The sequence below is a fragment of the Ambystoma mexicanum genome, chromosome 1q (assembly GCF_040938575.1).
Source record: "Ambystoma mexicanum isolate Mex_15411 chromosome 1q, UKY_AmexF1_1, whole genome shotgun sequence".
Taxonomy (NCBI): domain Eukaryota; kingdom Metazoa; phylum Chordata; class Amphibia; order Caudata; family Ambystomatidae; genus Ambystoma; species Ambystoma mexicanum.
This window is the reverse complement of record NC_090922.1, coordinates 1,410,038,774-1,410,054,346: the sequence shown is the minus strand read 5'-3', so window position 1 is coordinate 1,410,054,346 and position 15,573 is coordinate 1,410,038,774. Positions and strand designations below refer to the sequence as shown.

The 15,573-nt window shown below is 44.5% G+C and overlaps 1 protein-coding gene across 3 annotated transcripts in view; it reads left to right on the top strand.

Moving 5' to 3' along the window:
• The window catches only part of RAD54L (RAD54 like), a 454,404-nt gene that overhangs the window by 117,978 nt on the left and 320,853 nt on the right, over positions 1-15,573 (top strand). For 2 of the 3 annotated variants that reach the window (XM_069642281.1, XM_069642283.1), the window contains exon 4: positions 14,886-14,946. The exons of the other annotated variant lie outside the window; for it this stretch is intronic. In XM_069642281.1, coding sequence (XP_069498382.1) covers positions 14,886-14,946 — 61 coding nt within the window. The remainder of the gene's footprint in view (positions 1-14,885; positions 14,947-15,573) is intronic. 3 annotated transcript variants of the gene reach the window in all.

Below are 15,573 nucleotides of genomic sequence, written 5' to 3'. Positions count from 1 at the left end.
TCTAGGTTCTGGGGTTTTTGTTTCTGGTTCTCCTCAATCTTTTCCTACTTGGGACCTTTAAAAGATAGAATCCCTGTTTCTCAGTGTCTGTAATCTTTTCATCAGAAGGAGAGGGGCACCGAGGGAGTTGTGCCCTCTCCCTCATGCTGATTAAGCATCCACTCCCTCTCGAGTGAGTCTTCTCTCGCTCTGATACATATTCCATAGCTCTAAAATAGCTAACCTTTTTTGTAACTTCTTCCCTGCGTACACAACTTGTAAGTATGTTGTCATGTGTTGCTATACTGTTCTTGATAGGGAAACCTCGAGGCCAAGGCATGAACATTTTGTCAGCCGTGCTTCTTACCCGTTCAGCGTGATATTTTCTGATACCGAGTTTATACCTCGGTAATGTTTTGCACAAATGTAAAAGAAGTGTCCTCAATGATGACAAGCTATTTTTAACTGTCAATACTTGATATATGATATGGCATTTATAACGCGCCTGTACACAAGTGCGTCTATGTGCAAGCCGGTCCTTTTTATTCTGCTATTACTTTAATCAATTATATCACAACAATCAATTTGGATAAGCACAGTCAATCGCTGCCCATTTCCCAAAAACAATTCTTCAATTTTCAAGCCTACACAATAATATTCTCTTTGCTCTTTTATTATAGTTCTATCGATTCTCGCTATCCTGCTGTTTTATTATTGACAACCTAAGAATGTTATTTTTCTCTATTTCCCCCTTCAACTGTTGCCCTCGTATGATTTACGTCAATCGCTTTTTTTAAAGGTCTGATGCAAAAGCTGGAATTATGATCCTTCTATATTTCTAGTTTACAACCTATTTTATCACAGCTACACCAACATTTTCATAACCTCAACAAAATGTGCACAACAAATTCTACAATCGTTGTTCTTTACTGTCTCTAGTAAAAGTATCTCATCTGTTTTACCCCATTTTGGAGTGTGTAACACAGTCTTCATGTCGGTCTTGCCTCAGTAATCCTCTCTAGAAATGCCCTGACTTGGAGTGTAATGCGTTACCTTCTATCTCCTTGAGAAAAGGAATCGAGGCGATCTCTCTTAAAACAAATCTTTTTCCCGTTTCCTTAGTATATATATTTACACTTCTTTTACAATTCCTCCACTTTTATTTGCCACTTTCGATGTTCTCCTTACATCCGTTGCTCAGTCCGAGCCCTTTGGTATCAACTCTTCCCCAATCAACCAGTTTGCCTTTAGTCCACAGGGCGCTCATGGGTATCGGACAGGAATTTCTTCAAAGAGGCACCTGCCGACCGCCTCGTTTCACATGTGTTTTCTCTGCTCTCCACAGGAAAGTCTGCAATCTTCTGTATAATGGTGTAAGACGTCAAAAATCAAAGTCTGGATATGAACCATCCGCAACGCTACCAAAATGTGCAGTAGCACCTGGAGCGTTCCAAGTGCCGAATGGGATTTCAAAATAAATGACCGGACAGATTCAATGAATATGGCAAAATACTACTTTATGATCAATTCAAGTAAATAGGGAAACCTGGCGAACTAACAGATTGTAGCTCACACACTCTGCACATTTCCATTACGCAAAAGGCATTATACCTCAATGTACGTCAGCTATGTCGTCATCCTACTTGGCAAATAGTAAAAGCCTATCGGGCGGAGAGATTGGTTAAGAGAACATATATACCTATAGTTCAAATAAGTCATCATTGGCTGCCCCTTACCTTAAACACCCTCTGACTATGTAAAATACTGATAATAGCATAACGACCGCAGCGAATAGGCGTCTGTAACAGTGTATGGTCCACCATTACTTAGGCCCTCATCATTGGTTGGTACTCTCTTCCAACCTTGGGCATTCCTCTCTTTAGCAGCACGTTAGCATCGAACCCCAGGTGCAAAGGAACAATGTCGGACACCTGCCTTTCTAAGCTAATTAGCCTACCATCTCTCATCAGTTAGGCCCTAAGCCAAGGCTTCCTCTCTATAGTTGACCTTTGTGACAGTTCTTCTGACTGTAGGTACACATCTATCTCTATCTGGAGCTTTATGAATAGGCCTGGTCTTCTGGTCTTGGACCATGTGTGGGAAGACATGATTTTGTCCATTCTGACCTTCTATTCAGTGCTATTTGATTCAATGACTCATCTTGGGCTCTGGAGACTTGGTTACTCCGTTTTGCATGCGCTTTCTGCATGTTTGATGGTTCAGTACAATTATTCACTCCTTTACTTAATCTAAGAGAAATATGTCTTGCGTATGTAGCTTGTACTCTTGGACTTCTTTCATTCTTTGAAATGTGCTTCTTGCTGTGGCATCCTTGATACTGAGCCAAGCAAAAACCCTTTGTTCTTGCACAAATCTGTATTCCATTGCCAGTCATCTCTGTAGCCTTGGTTGCTCTCTGCGATTTCTTGCTTACTATTATATGATGCTGACGTCCATTTTCCCAACATAGCTGCTTTACTAGCGTTGTATTTCCTACATTAGCAAGCTTCTACATTGTCTTATCTACCTTTTGTGTTTCTGCGTATATACATCTACTGCATATCTTGTTACTCCTCTTCTGTGTATATGGTTTTCTTCATCATTTGCATGTATGTTTTACTTCTTCGCTTCAGTTACATCTTTATTCTTCAGACATCCATGCATCAAGTTTAGTGCGTCCACGTACCTTCTCTTCTTCATGATATCACTTCACACCTGTCCGACTTTACTTATAGTTCTTCTGTGTCCGGTGGTGTCTGCAGTCTCATGTCTAGCGCATCAGTGCGGGTATACATTTGATACGGTTGTCTGAGTGCCTAAAGTCTCTCATACCTTTGATGTGGTATTGTGATGATACCAGGTGATACCAGGTGTCAAACACCTTGCTCTGTTGCTGTTCTTGCAGTATGACGTGAGCTCTATAGATGACATGTACATCTGCCTATCTTCACGACTCTGCCTGAATATATAGCAGTCCTGTTGAGAGGTAGTGGTACAATCTGTGTCACTGAAAATATATACAGCACTGCTTCTACCTGTATCAGGGTTTGAAATTGCCAGGAGCTGGGAGCTGTTTAGCTCCTGCTTATAGCCAAGGGGAGCCTATTTAGCTTGAAACCAACAACTACCAGGTGCTTCTTTTGACTCCTATGGTAAGTGGTGCCATACTAACATAGCTACTTGATATTAACTGTATATGTTGGGGAATGTATATCGAGGAGAATAAAAACTCACCCAAGGGACACTTGGACCGTATTGGATAATATAAAATTGACAAAAGGTTAGTTTACATCTTGCGCAAGTGAGATTTGCTATGCGCTATGTACTAGCTCCTGGTTCCCCACATGTAGCGCCTGCCTAACTGATCATGCCTGATACCCAGGAGCTGCTTTTTTCTCCTGGTGAACAAATGACCCCTGTGTATCCATTATACCCGCTTGAGGTAGCTGGTCATAAAGGGAGTTAAAGTAAAGTTCAGACCACATGCCTAGCTATTACTTTCTCACTAAGAAATACAAGTATGTACAGTGCCCTTTCATGCACGCAAAAACACATGCAATCTTAAGACTAAAAAAACACATCTTCATATAGAACACTAAAAGCTTTTCTTTCTCAGAAATGCCAAACGGCTGCTTGCTGGGAGGCTCTCCTAAAACTTCAAGACATCAAGAACCCCAGGCCGTTGAATGCAACTGATGTGCTTCTGTGATTAAAAAATGCCAATGCTGCTGCAACTGCACTGCCTCTATTAAAGCGGATTAAAAACAAAGGAAAATTATGCAGAAATGCTTTTGTTTAAAACAATTTTAATTTTACATATACATGTGTCCTAAATCCACGTAAAAAGCATGTGCATGATTCAAAATTCCTTCATAACACTGTAACCTACAAAATGCAAGCAGTTGAACAAAGTGAACAAAACGCAAAATATCTTCTACATTACTCAGAAGATATTATCTTGATGGAATCCTTGATAGAGGCGAGTGTTAAAAGTGGATTTGCACTGCTGCTGGTCAGGCTGTCACCAGTGAATTGCAAGATGTATGGGGGTGCTGCCATAAATGGCCTGCGTAAGTGGTACGCAATGAAGAATTAAAAGGGCTGTATTGACAAGATTTCTGTGTGTAAAAAGGCCTGATGCGCACCTTACCTGGAGGGCTGGCGGCACACTATAAATCCCATAGAATGCGGCTGACTGTTTGCCATGGAGATGGTGTTCAAGCAGGGGAAGTTCGAAAGAGGGAGAAGTTAGACCTACAAAGGTTTGGGAAAACCCAGAACTTGAACTCTTCTGAGCCTAACCTAGATAATTGTGAACCAAATAAACCTCACTGTGAAATATTGCATGGTCTTGAATCCTTTGTGGCTTTCCTGTCATGTTTGTTGGATGTATGTCGTTTAGTTGAGGCCCATTCATTAGGGGTAATGGCGGGGCCTGTCCTTTCAAGAACTTGAATCTTCACGTTCTGGGAGCTTAAGGTACTGCCTATAACAATGTGCTCTAGTTAAGCCATTGGTTTAAGGAAATAAAGTAAGGAATGTTTTTTCCAGTTGAAACTGCACACCTTGCTTCTAGAGTGTAGTCTGTGCGCTTCTTTTAACTCATCTGCCGACTGCACTTTTTAGGCAGCATGGGGCTTCTAATGGCCTATTAATCCAGCAGCCTTATATACAGATAGAAGACATGAACTCTCACAGGAGGCGGAACTCTCACAGGAGGCAAGTCTTCAATGAAACAGAACAATGCCGGCAGGTAGAACAATGCCGACAGACACCATGGGGTTGCAGAGGAATAGCCGGCATTCCCCAGGATCCCTGCAATCTAACTTGTACCAAAAAGTATGAGCAGGTTAGAAACATGAGGGCAAGGGGCTGCATGAGAGAATACGTGTGTAGTGCTGAGATCTTCCTGACTAGCACAGAGACCCCCAAGCTTTGTTATGTACAAGCCAATATGAATGACTGCTCACCATCTAGAGAACTCCTTAGTTTGCGTGAGATGGTGTACTCTGTACTGTTTGGACTGCAGAGCAGTGCCTTCATGAAAACAAACTGCTTTTGTTAGGTTTTTCTTGGTAGAAGCACTGAGTTTGGGAAAAGTGCCCCTTTATCTTTATAAATACCTACCTGTTCTCCCACTGACGGAAATAGCATTGCTTCTTTTGCAACCCTGCCATGCCACAGTCCTGCCCGCAACTTCCTACAGCTAAACCTGAATTTAAATATGCTGATGCAGTGTTAAGCTGACTCTCTGACATTCCCTATTAACTAGAAGCAGTAGACCCACCCCAAAAGCAAAGTAAATGTTTTGGTAAGTTGCCAAATTGTAACTTTATTTCGTACTGCATCTATTTCACCCGTTCATTGCAAATGTCTTCAGATTTGTTTCTATTTGGAGTTATTCATTATTGTATTGTATTGAACTTGTCATTTATATAGTGCCTTTTACCATTATTATAGTCTCAATGCGCTGTTAGTGGGAACACCCTCGGAGCACAGAAGTCCTAAGTGTTGGAGGTCATGGAGTAAACTTAGGATACGTGTGTGCATTTGGCCAAATAAGTCTTAGGTGGGCTGGCCATGCTCCGGTAGGGAGCAACCAATGTGGTCAGGCATTTTGGTGGTTGCTGAGAGGAGTCAGCGTACCCAAATTTGTTATAGGTCTGCCCTGCATGCTGATGTCGGAGGCGTTGTCTGGAATGTGTGCGGGTAGCCATACCTGCGCCCATTGTCCACCGCAGTGGTGATCTATACGTACCTAGTGGAATTCTGTGGCGATTTGTTGTTTGTGCACCAGCTCGAGTAGTTGGCTTCTTCTGTCGAATCTTTGCAACTGTGACAGTCTATGCTCCAACTATTTGCAACAAGAGGAGCACAGGCTGTACTTCCAAGGTTCTTCTAGGCGGATAATGTGTCAAGTGTACCCATATATCAAGCGCTTACTGAACCCTTTCCAGTTGTTACCTTTACCATGGGTGGCCCATCCTTTTAGTACATACATGTGCAATACCTGCCCATCCACCCCTTTCCTTCCAGAGTGATTCTGGGGCTGGTTCTTGATTGCACAGGGAACCCCCACCTGGCATACTGGTGCGCAACATGGCCATGGCACACGTCCTCCCCTGACAATTCCCCGCAGTACATCTTGAACTGTCCCATTACGATGGTGGTGATTCGATCACAACCACTGTGAGTGCAATTTGCCTGTTTTCCTGTACATGCCAGGTGCAGTGATTCATCAATTCTGTGACATTTCATATATGAAGGGCTGTGATTCAGCTAGTAGTGCTTTCATTTTTATTATGGTATTTATTGACCGCAGACCTTACTTTGAGAAGCAACAGAGCGCTTTACAGAGTTATACACCAATACATATACATAACAGAGAGCTTTACAGAGGTGTACAACATTACAGATGCATAACGGCGCGCTTTTCATTGGTAACCGAACTGATATACAGTGGGGAGTAGGCTACAGAGGAGGGGTGCAGCTGGAGTGGGGCAGGCGGCATCTAGCAAGTCAGGTGGCACGATGGGCGATGTGATGGCCTAGTTATTGAGGAGGAGAGAGTCCTTGAAGAGGTGGGTCTTGAGTCTTAAGTTATTGGGGGACGACTGATGGTGACGGGGAGGAGGTTCGATAGTGTTGGGTGTAGGCTGAGAAGGCTTGATTTCTGGTGCTTGTGGGAAGCCAGGGTCTTGATCGGTGTATGATGGTGTGTGTGTGTGGTCCGGGCTGCCGCTAATTCAGCTGGCGCCGCCTGGTGCTGAGTGTTTCCTAGTTCAGATTGGGAATTGGACATTTTTTAGGGCAGGATTTTGGGATAATGCAGCAAATAGGCAGGTTTTGAGGACTTCTTTGAAGGAAAGGTAGTTTTTGATGCAGCGGGTGTGCTGAGGAGGAGTGTTCCAGATGGTGGGATCTAGAATAGAGAAAGCGGAGCCGCCAACTCTGGTGAAGTGGGGGAATAGCGATGAGGGGAGCAGAGCCCGATCTGAGGTTTCTCGGTTGTTTGGTAGTGGATAATTACGTTCTGGAGGAACTCGGGCCCTGTATTATGGAGGGCTCTGTTTGGGATGCATATGGCTTTGAAGGTTTTTCTTGGGCCAAAAGAGAGCCAGTGCAATAGTCTAAGTGCAGGGGTGATGTGTTCTCTGAGCGAGGCGAGTGTGTTTTGAATTTGTTGAAGTTTCCTGAGCTGGCGTGCCGGGAAGCTGAGATAGAGGGAGTTGGTGTAGTCTAGGTGGGAGATGATGGCTAGTATTGCAGAGAATTTGGGGATAGGAGAGGTAGGGAAAGATCTGTTTTAGGATGCGTAAATGGAAGTGGCAGATTCTGCATACTGAGTTGATGTGTTTGGAGAGAGAGAGGTCTGCATCCATGGTGAATCCAAGATTATCGGATGTGAAGGCAGGGCAATTGCCCATGGCAAAGGTTGGGGGAATCGGAGCAGTTTTGCTGCATATTAGGATTTCTGATTTGCCCTGGTTGAGGATTAAGTGGTTGGTAGTCATCCATAGGTCGATATCCGAGAGGCAAAAGGCGAGGTCGGGAAGTGTTGAGGCTGGAGTCTTGGGGATTTTGAAAATGCACTGTGTGTCGTCTGCGTAGTTGTGGCAGACAAGGTTTTGTGAGTGGATGAGAGCTGGCAGTGGGCTTGGGCAGAGGTTGAAAAGGAGGGGTTAAAGGGAGGCTCCTTGTGGCACCCCTTTTGTGGCAGGGCGGAGGAGAAAGGAGGAGGAGAATGATTTGGGAGCGTTTGGAAATGAGGTGATCCAAATAAGGCCAGAGTCTTTGATGCCTATGGTGAGGAGCCTCTTTCTGAGAATTGAGTGTGTGATTTGTATCAAAGGCTGCGGGTAGATCTAGGAGGATGAGTGCAGCACACCCTTCTCAATCGGCAGCTTTTTTTTTAGATTTTCCCAGTTAGAGACCAGTGAGGATTCCATTCAACGGAGGGGTCGGAACCCCGATTAGGCTGGGTCGAGGAGTCTATTGGCTTCTGTGAAGAGGTCAGGTTGCTTATATGCAGCACAGTCATTTACTTTAGCAATGCAGCGGGTGTTGGAGATTGGGCGGTAGCTTGATGGGTCGATGATGGGTTTTTTGAGCAGTGGTTTGACATGGGAGGCTTTGAAGGCCTCTGGGAAGTGGCCAAATGAAAAGGGTTTTATTTATTTATGATGGAGTGGGCTTCGCTACCAGCACAGGTGGAGGGGTTAGGGAGAATGTTAATTTCTGTGCCAATTCCCTTTAACCTTAGAGACCCTCGGCTCTTTTGCTCGACTCAGGGCTTATTCATTTTTACTCCTGATTGAGTGGGACTTTTTTTCTCACTTACTCATGTGTTTTCCTGTCTGATTTTCTGTGTTCCTAACTGTTTTATGGAGTGCATTGTGACACACAGCACCTTTTGTACAGTGCCACTGAGAGGTCCCTGAACTTCTCTTAATGTTTTAATACAACTGTTCCCAAGAATAGTAAGATAACTCCTGTTTTACTTACCTTTACTTTATGGGTCGCGCACACACCACTCCAAGTGGAGTGCTGGGGGTAGGGGGGTTACATAGTAACTCCTTTAACTCTTTCCTCTTGTAACATTTGGTTACACAAACTTAATTGAATGGCTGGTGGCAGCGGTTTCTTTCGTACTACCTAGTGGCATGTATCTGCAGGCTGATACCTCAGCTGCTGTGCTGCACCAAATAATAATAATTTAGCATTTATATAATGCTACGAACCCTCGGGTATCTGAGCGCTGCTTATTACCCAGGGTGTGTGCTGCTCATTTATGGACCTCGGAAGGATGAACGGCTGGGTTTGGCCCTGCTGGGATTCGAACCTGCGTCAGCAGGCTCTGCGCAGATGTAAAAGCGAGCACTCTACTCGCTGTGCTATCGGACCGGCTAATGGTGACCATTTTCACAAAATGGCCCATGTCCTCTTTCTTTCATCATTTCTTGTTAGTTCGTTTCTTCTCGGCTTTTACACTGTTGTTTGAATCCTTTCTGTGTTTTTCCATTTGCAGACTTCAGCCCTGAAGCCCGCCCAGGCTCCAGTGTGTCTGGAAAGGCAGAAAGTGAGGGAGGGTCCCAAAACCTCCCTGTCCTTTGTCTCTACATGTGCCCGAGTAAAACCAGTTCCTATTTGCCAGCTGGCTATCCTAGAAGACAGCCACCCTTCTGTTTGACAGCCTAGGGCTGTGCATGAATGGGAACTTGCATAAGGGAGGATAGCTCAGCGGCAACGTGCTCGCCTTGGAAGCAAGACAACACAAAGCAACACAGGTTCGATCCCCGGGTCCACGCTTAGAAACTTCTGCATATTTAAGCACGTTATAAATAATGCAACTAAGACAAAACAATTACGCAACTAAAAAAAAAAAAAAAATCCTGTAACAGCGCCTCGATGCCTGCAGGCTGTGTGAGAGCTTTAAAAAAATGCAAATAAATAAAATAAAAAGTGAGGTTTTTGGGACTAAGGAGAGTCGACCACTGGAGGACAACATCCGAATCGGAAGACGAGAGAAGACGTCAGCAGCACACTCCTGGACTGCAAAGTGCCCTGGAAGCCCTGCAGCTGTGCTGACCCCGTTTTCGAATTCGACTTCCTCCCTTAGGCTGGTGGGACCAACTAGCCCAGAGAACAACGCAATTTTATCGCAAACCTTGACTTGCTGCGACTTTCCAAGGCTGCAGAAGCCCAATACTCTTGGTACCTTGAACATCTGTGAGTGCATTGTCTTCCGAAGTCTGAATCTGGCCAGATATTTGTGGGCATCGAGAGGACCCTACAGAAGCAAGAAATCTGCGTCAAGAGTTCCCTCACCAGTATCCCGGACCGAGGGAACAAGAAAATCCTAACCAGAGCTTTTCGTTCTTTTGTTGCTGAGAAAAAGGTGCCAAAACCACAAAGAGCCGCTGAATCAACAGAAATCCATTGCTGCAGAGACCCTCTCTCGAGTGCTGCTGCAGGAGCCCGCCAGACGTCCTCCCTTTCGTCACCACGACCCAGGACCAGGAACAAGTGTCTGTAGCATTGCATTTAGACGACATCCAGCTGGAACAACTTATTTCAAAGGTACTGCGGAGCTTGGGGTATACTGTCCTTTTGTCTTTGGGAGTGCGATTTAACCCTACACTAAGGTGACCTCAACTTACCTGCATTAGCATAAGAGCTTGTGCTTTCCAAAGGTGACTCCTCTTGAGTTGCTGTGATTTTCTTTTTTGAACACTGACTATTTAAGAACAATTTTCTAAGAAGAAGAGCATCAGAACTTTGACTTTGTCCATTGACTGTGGCTGTCCCGGCTCCCTATACGGCTCCTTCTGAACCTAAAGCTTTGGCAGTGATTGTTCCCTTATAGGTTTTAAAAGTTAAACACTTTAATGTTGGGATAATTGACTGTCTGCATCCCTTTGGGAGAATCTAACTGTTTTTATAACTTACCAGTCTGTTCTGATCTAACTCTTACCGTTTTCTTCCTTGAATAACTCAATACTGCATAGGTGTATAAATATAAATGTTATACTGACGTCATCTCTGGGTGCTGGAACATGTGTAACATTTGAGTGAATAACTCGCCTCTTTTATTGTTCACTTTTTGAATTGAATCCTAACTTGTGATTAATGTTCCAACTAATTGCTGCTTTTTAAAGAATGCTTTAAATATCTTTGTGTATAAATAAATAATTTATTATAGCTTTAAATGTGTTTACTTGAATACTTCTGATTACTGATTTCATTGTACAGCTTTAGAGCTCACATTTACCCCTCTTAAGAGGACCCTTGCTGCTCAGCCAACTTGTGTAATACAGGCCTGTATTAGAAGGTGGGTTACCTAATACCAAGAGGTAGTCCCACACCAGTTGGACTGCACTAATTCTTACCTAACGGGAGTTTAGGATAATTTTTAGAAGCAGAGGTGGGGAAGGATCTCCAGGCGAGTCAGAGGGTTGGATAAATGCTAGTAGGTTGCCCAAGTCGGCCTGGGAGAGAAGTGTGAATGATGAGAAAACTGTCAAGTGGGCGTGTTTTGGATTCGAAAGGAGGCCGGAAGAGGAAGGCGGGATTAGAGCTAATTTTTGGGTGACGGTACGATGTCTTTTAAGCTCAACATTATAAAAATGGTTAGAAAGTTCATTGCAGAGAGCTTGTGAGTTGCAGGGAGTTGGGCCAGGGGGGTTTCGGGTGCCGGTTAGCAACTGGGCAAATTGAATTCCCCTAGGATTTTGTAGAGTTCCTGCATGTATTTTTGGAGTTGGAAATTCTGTTTCCAAGTGTGTGTTTTATTTTTATTTTTTTCTTTTTTTTTCTTTCTTGATTTCATACAAATATGCTCTGTTTTGTCAGTGCCGTTTTGTTTGGGGGTTAGGTTGGTCCTCCAGGTTCGCTCTAGGCAATGCTTGAATCCGTTCTAATGGAAGGATTATACACTTTTGGTGTCGGATTGATCGTTGGGAGGGGCGACGGGTTCGTGCAAGGGTGGGGGTCATAGCGTCGGAGAGCATTTTGTCAAAGGAGGGGTGTCTGTTCCTTGCAAGGATCTGGGTTGATGATGATTTTATTCCAGAGAGTGGCTGGGTGGTCGAGGGGATGTTTGCAGGAAGTGGTGGGGAGTGAGAGGGGCGTTGAAGTGAGAAAAGTATACCGTGTTGGTCGGTCCGAATGCAGGAGTGGGGAGAATTGACCTGATGTGCAGAATAGTGCGTCTAAGTTGTATGCTACGATGTGGGTCGGGTGGGAAATTAATTGTGGTAGGCACAGAGCTTCCAGATTCTCAGTAAAGGAGTGGGTCATGGGGTTGGCAGGAATATAAAACGGGATGTTGAAGTTTCCTAAATGAGTGAGCACGGGATCAGTGTGGTTCAGAGGGAGTTGCAGAGATGCTCGTGAAATTTTGGTGGTACCCGGATGGCCTATATAGGAGAAGGAAGCTGTGGGAAATGGAAGGGCTGAGGTGGAATAACTTAGTGTTGCAAGGTAGATTCTCAGTGGATATTACTGAAAGTTGTAGTTGGTGAGGAAGTCTAGAACCTCCCCTCCCAACCCCACCTGCTCTGTTGGGCCTGTTGTGTACTAGCAGGGAGTAGCCAGGAGGGAAGGCCTTGTGTGCAATGGGTTTGAAGTCATTGCTGAACCAGGTTTCAGTGATGAATAGGCATTCTGGGTTTTCAGCGGCTATGAGGTCAAATATGTGTTTGAGTACGCAGAATTCTGCTGTATGGTCAGCATCGGGAGTGGAAGCGGGTTGGGTGTGGGGAGAGGGGAGCAGGGGTGTCTGAGTGCATGGTGGGGAAGTTCAGAAGGAGGGGAGGGGATATTGTTATGGGAAGACTGTTTTGGAGGGGAGGTCCAAAGGGCGAGATCAGGGTTGGGAGTGGGCGGGGAAGGCTGAGGGGAGTAGAGAGTAGGAGAGTAGGGAGGGGAACAGAGGTTTCCCTGGGGAGGATAAGGGGAGAGCAATGTGTCATTGGCGGTCTGCGATGAGTACAGCCTGTGCGATTTGCAAGGTGCTTGAGGGGCACTGGTGTGTGCGAGAGGGTAGGAGGGTTTGCTGACGGGGCTGTGTTGGCCAGGGCAGCTCATGCTGCACTGAGGGAAGGGAAGTGTGAGTTAGTTATCCATGGGGGTGGGGTGGAGGGCATTGAGGCGGTAGTTGAGCAGTGCAACATTGCCATGGCTGAGGGTCAGTTCAGGTTTATAGTGCGAGATGCACGCTGGGGTCTCAAGATGGGGTTTGCAGTGGTTGCACGCCAGCAAGCTGCCTTATTTCGGTTCGGGTGAGGGGTGTGGGTGGAAGCGGTCGGGGTGAGGAGAGTGGGTGGCATTGGACAGGCAGGATGAGTTGTGGGAGGCGGAGTCTGATGAATACTGAAGGGCTTACAGTGAGCGGCGCACCAGTGAGCTACCTGCAACACCTTTAGGGTGTTGAAGTGTCTGCCTCGTGGAGGGTGGGGAGGGGGCTTCTGAGAACAGGGGAGATTTTGGGTTGGGGATGGGTGTGGTAAGTCCACGGCTGGCATGGCATGGCAGGCCGAGGAGTGAAAGCTAGAGTCGGATGGAATCAACTTTGGCACAGCACTCGGGAGACACTCTGGTTCAACTCTGGCACAACAATGGAAACTTACCTAGTGTAAATTTTGGTACAGCAATGGGGGAAGCACTCTGATTTGACTTTGGCACAGTAATGTAAAATGTCTAGAATTAACTTTGGCACAGCTGTGAAAATTATGGATTATTGATTGTTAATCTATTGCATGTACTTTACGATGTTTAGTACCTTGCGTTGTACTTATTACTTATTTTGTTTGAATTATATTGCAATTGTCAGGTATTTATTCGAGTTTGAAATCATTTAAGCAAATTGATTAATAATTTTGCTTGTCCGTGGGTGGGGTGAATTTCAATAAATGTAATGTGTTGTTGAAACACATTTTTGCTAGTAATAATGATTTTTTTTACTAGCATTTAGGAAGAAGAATCTTTTGGTGTGTATCTGCTGAAGTGCCAGCTGAATCATGCTTTATTTTTGCTTATACAAAAATCGAATGAGTACATCATTTTAGTTTTAAAGTACCTCAGTGTATGTATGACTCATGGTGCTGCTATCGTGTGACACTGCAAAAGCTTAGGCAGCCATTAGCTGATTTATGATAGCTCTGTGGATTAATGCTCAGTCTGCTGAGACAGGCAGAGGACATGGATCCTATGGGGGAAGTAAGCCACTATATAGAAATATTCAAAATCATATACTAGAAACAGAAAATGTGGCCAGCGCATATAAGGAGAAAAACCAAGAGCAACAGAAAAGTGACAGCCAGAAGTGGCTGCAGTATGGAACCAAATATGGAATGAGGTGAAAGTTGGCAAGGGAATAACCCAAAGCCAGAACTAGAGGGCACAGAGCATGAAAGATGCCCAGAGAGAAGATCATGAATGCCCAAACACATCTAGAGAAACAGTGAGCATACAGCGCCATGGTGAAGTAGACAGGAGCCACAGAGAAAGGAAGGTACTCTGACATCAGCACAGAGTGAAGAGATATCCTGAATGAGCTATTGCTAGAGACAGGAAGACCCAAGGAAAGAAAGAAGAAAGCCAGCAGGTAGAGGAGGATGTCGGATGTAGGGGCAGAAAACCAAAGCACTAGAGATCAAGTGAGGCAGAAAAGTAATAGAGACAGCCAATTTGCCACAGAGGCATCCAGGCAGACAACTGCATGACAATCCCACATAAATAGAGAGAAGTGCCACCCATTTAGGGATCTGAATCCATAGACATTTCCACATCCACACAGGAACCTGCCACTGCCGCGTCAACCACAGTCTGAGCCAAAGCAAATGAAGGGAGAGCGCGAGAGATTGGGGGTGGCGAAAGAGAACAAATTGAGGAAACAAGCAGCATGCAAGTGCGGTTTACAGTGTCAATGTTGAAATCGATTGTTGAGACAGACCTCCTGATTGTATTTGGGCACATGCATCAAGCATCATGAAAATGTGTTGAAAGTTGCACGTGTACTGTTCCTGGTATCTACTTCAATATTTATTTGGCCATTCCAACGATTAAGATTTGAGTGGTGCTGTAAATGCCCTATTTTGACTCTTTAATTAAAAGTCTGGGTCGAACACCACTAGGCAAACGTCACATTATCTTTTTCAAGGTCGGTCGCTGCACTCCAACATGGATAATTGGGGAAATTTCACAATTGTATTTCCCTTGGATTAGGGAACACTTTAATGACACTAGAAAGAGGGACATTGGTGGACCTTTGATTGGCACAATATAGCTATGTATAATTCATTGTATGCATTCCTGCTTTCTTTTGATACTTTGAACTCCAAGCTGCTTTATTGCATATTGTCTGTTTAATGTAGATTGACTGACCTTTTTGTTTTGTTTTTTAGGAAGCGTTTATCCGAAGTATTTTGTCAAAGCCCTTTAAAATACCGATTCCTAATTATAAAGGTAAAACCATCTTGATTCCGCGTTTTAGTACTTGAAATCTAGATGAGCATATATTAAGACTCTCCTTTTTGTTGTTGTTGTGTGACCCAATTTAATGCTAGTTCCTCCCCTAGAAGTTTCCAGGCTCAATGGCGGCTACTTTTTCTTCCCTATGCATCATTTTTGTAGCGTCTATTAAGCTTGTGCTGCCTTAAGGCATAGTACAGTGTTTTCCCTTTATAGTTCCCAAACACAGGTACCCTGTTGGTAGCCCAGTGGGTGATGAAAAATAAGCTGGGTGTTTAATTCACCTAATTTCTTATGCGGCCCTGAGGCATCGTGGCGCTGTTACAGGATATTCACTTAGAAACAGCTTAAAACAGACTCATCAGAAAGCTTTAAGCAGGTTAACAGTAATGCAGTAGGAATGTTCCATGGTACAGAGGAACACATTCAGGTACAGTCTAGTTGAATAACTTGGTTTTTAGTGCCTTTCTGAATGCCATGAGAGAGTTTTCCTTTCTGAGTAGGATTGGTAGGGCGTTGCAGGATTTTGGTACTAACACTTGGAAGTTGGTACTGCCGGCTTTGGCTCTATTGAAAGCAGGGACTGAGAGTTGGTGTGAGTATTGGTCTCGTTTTGGTCTG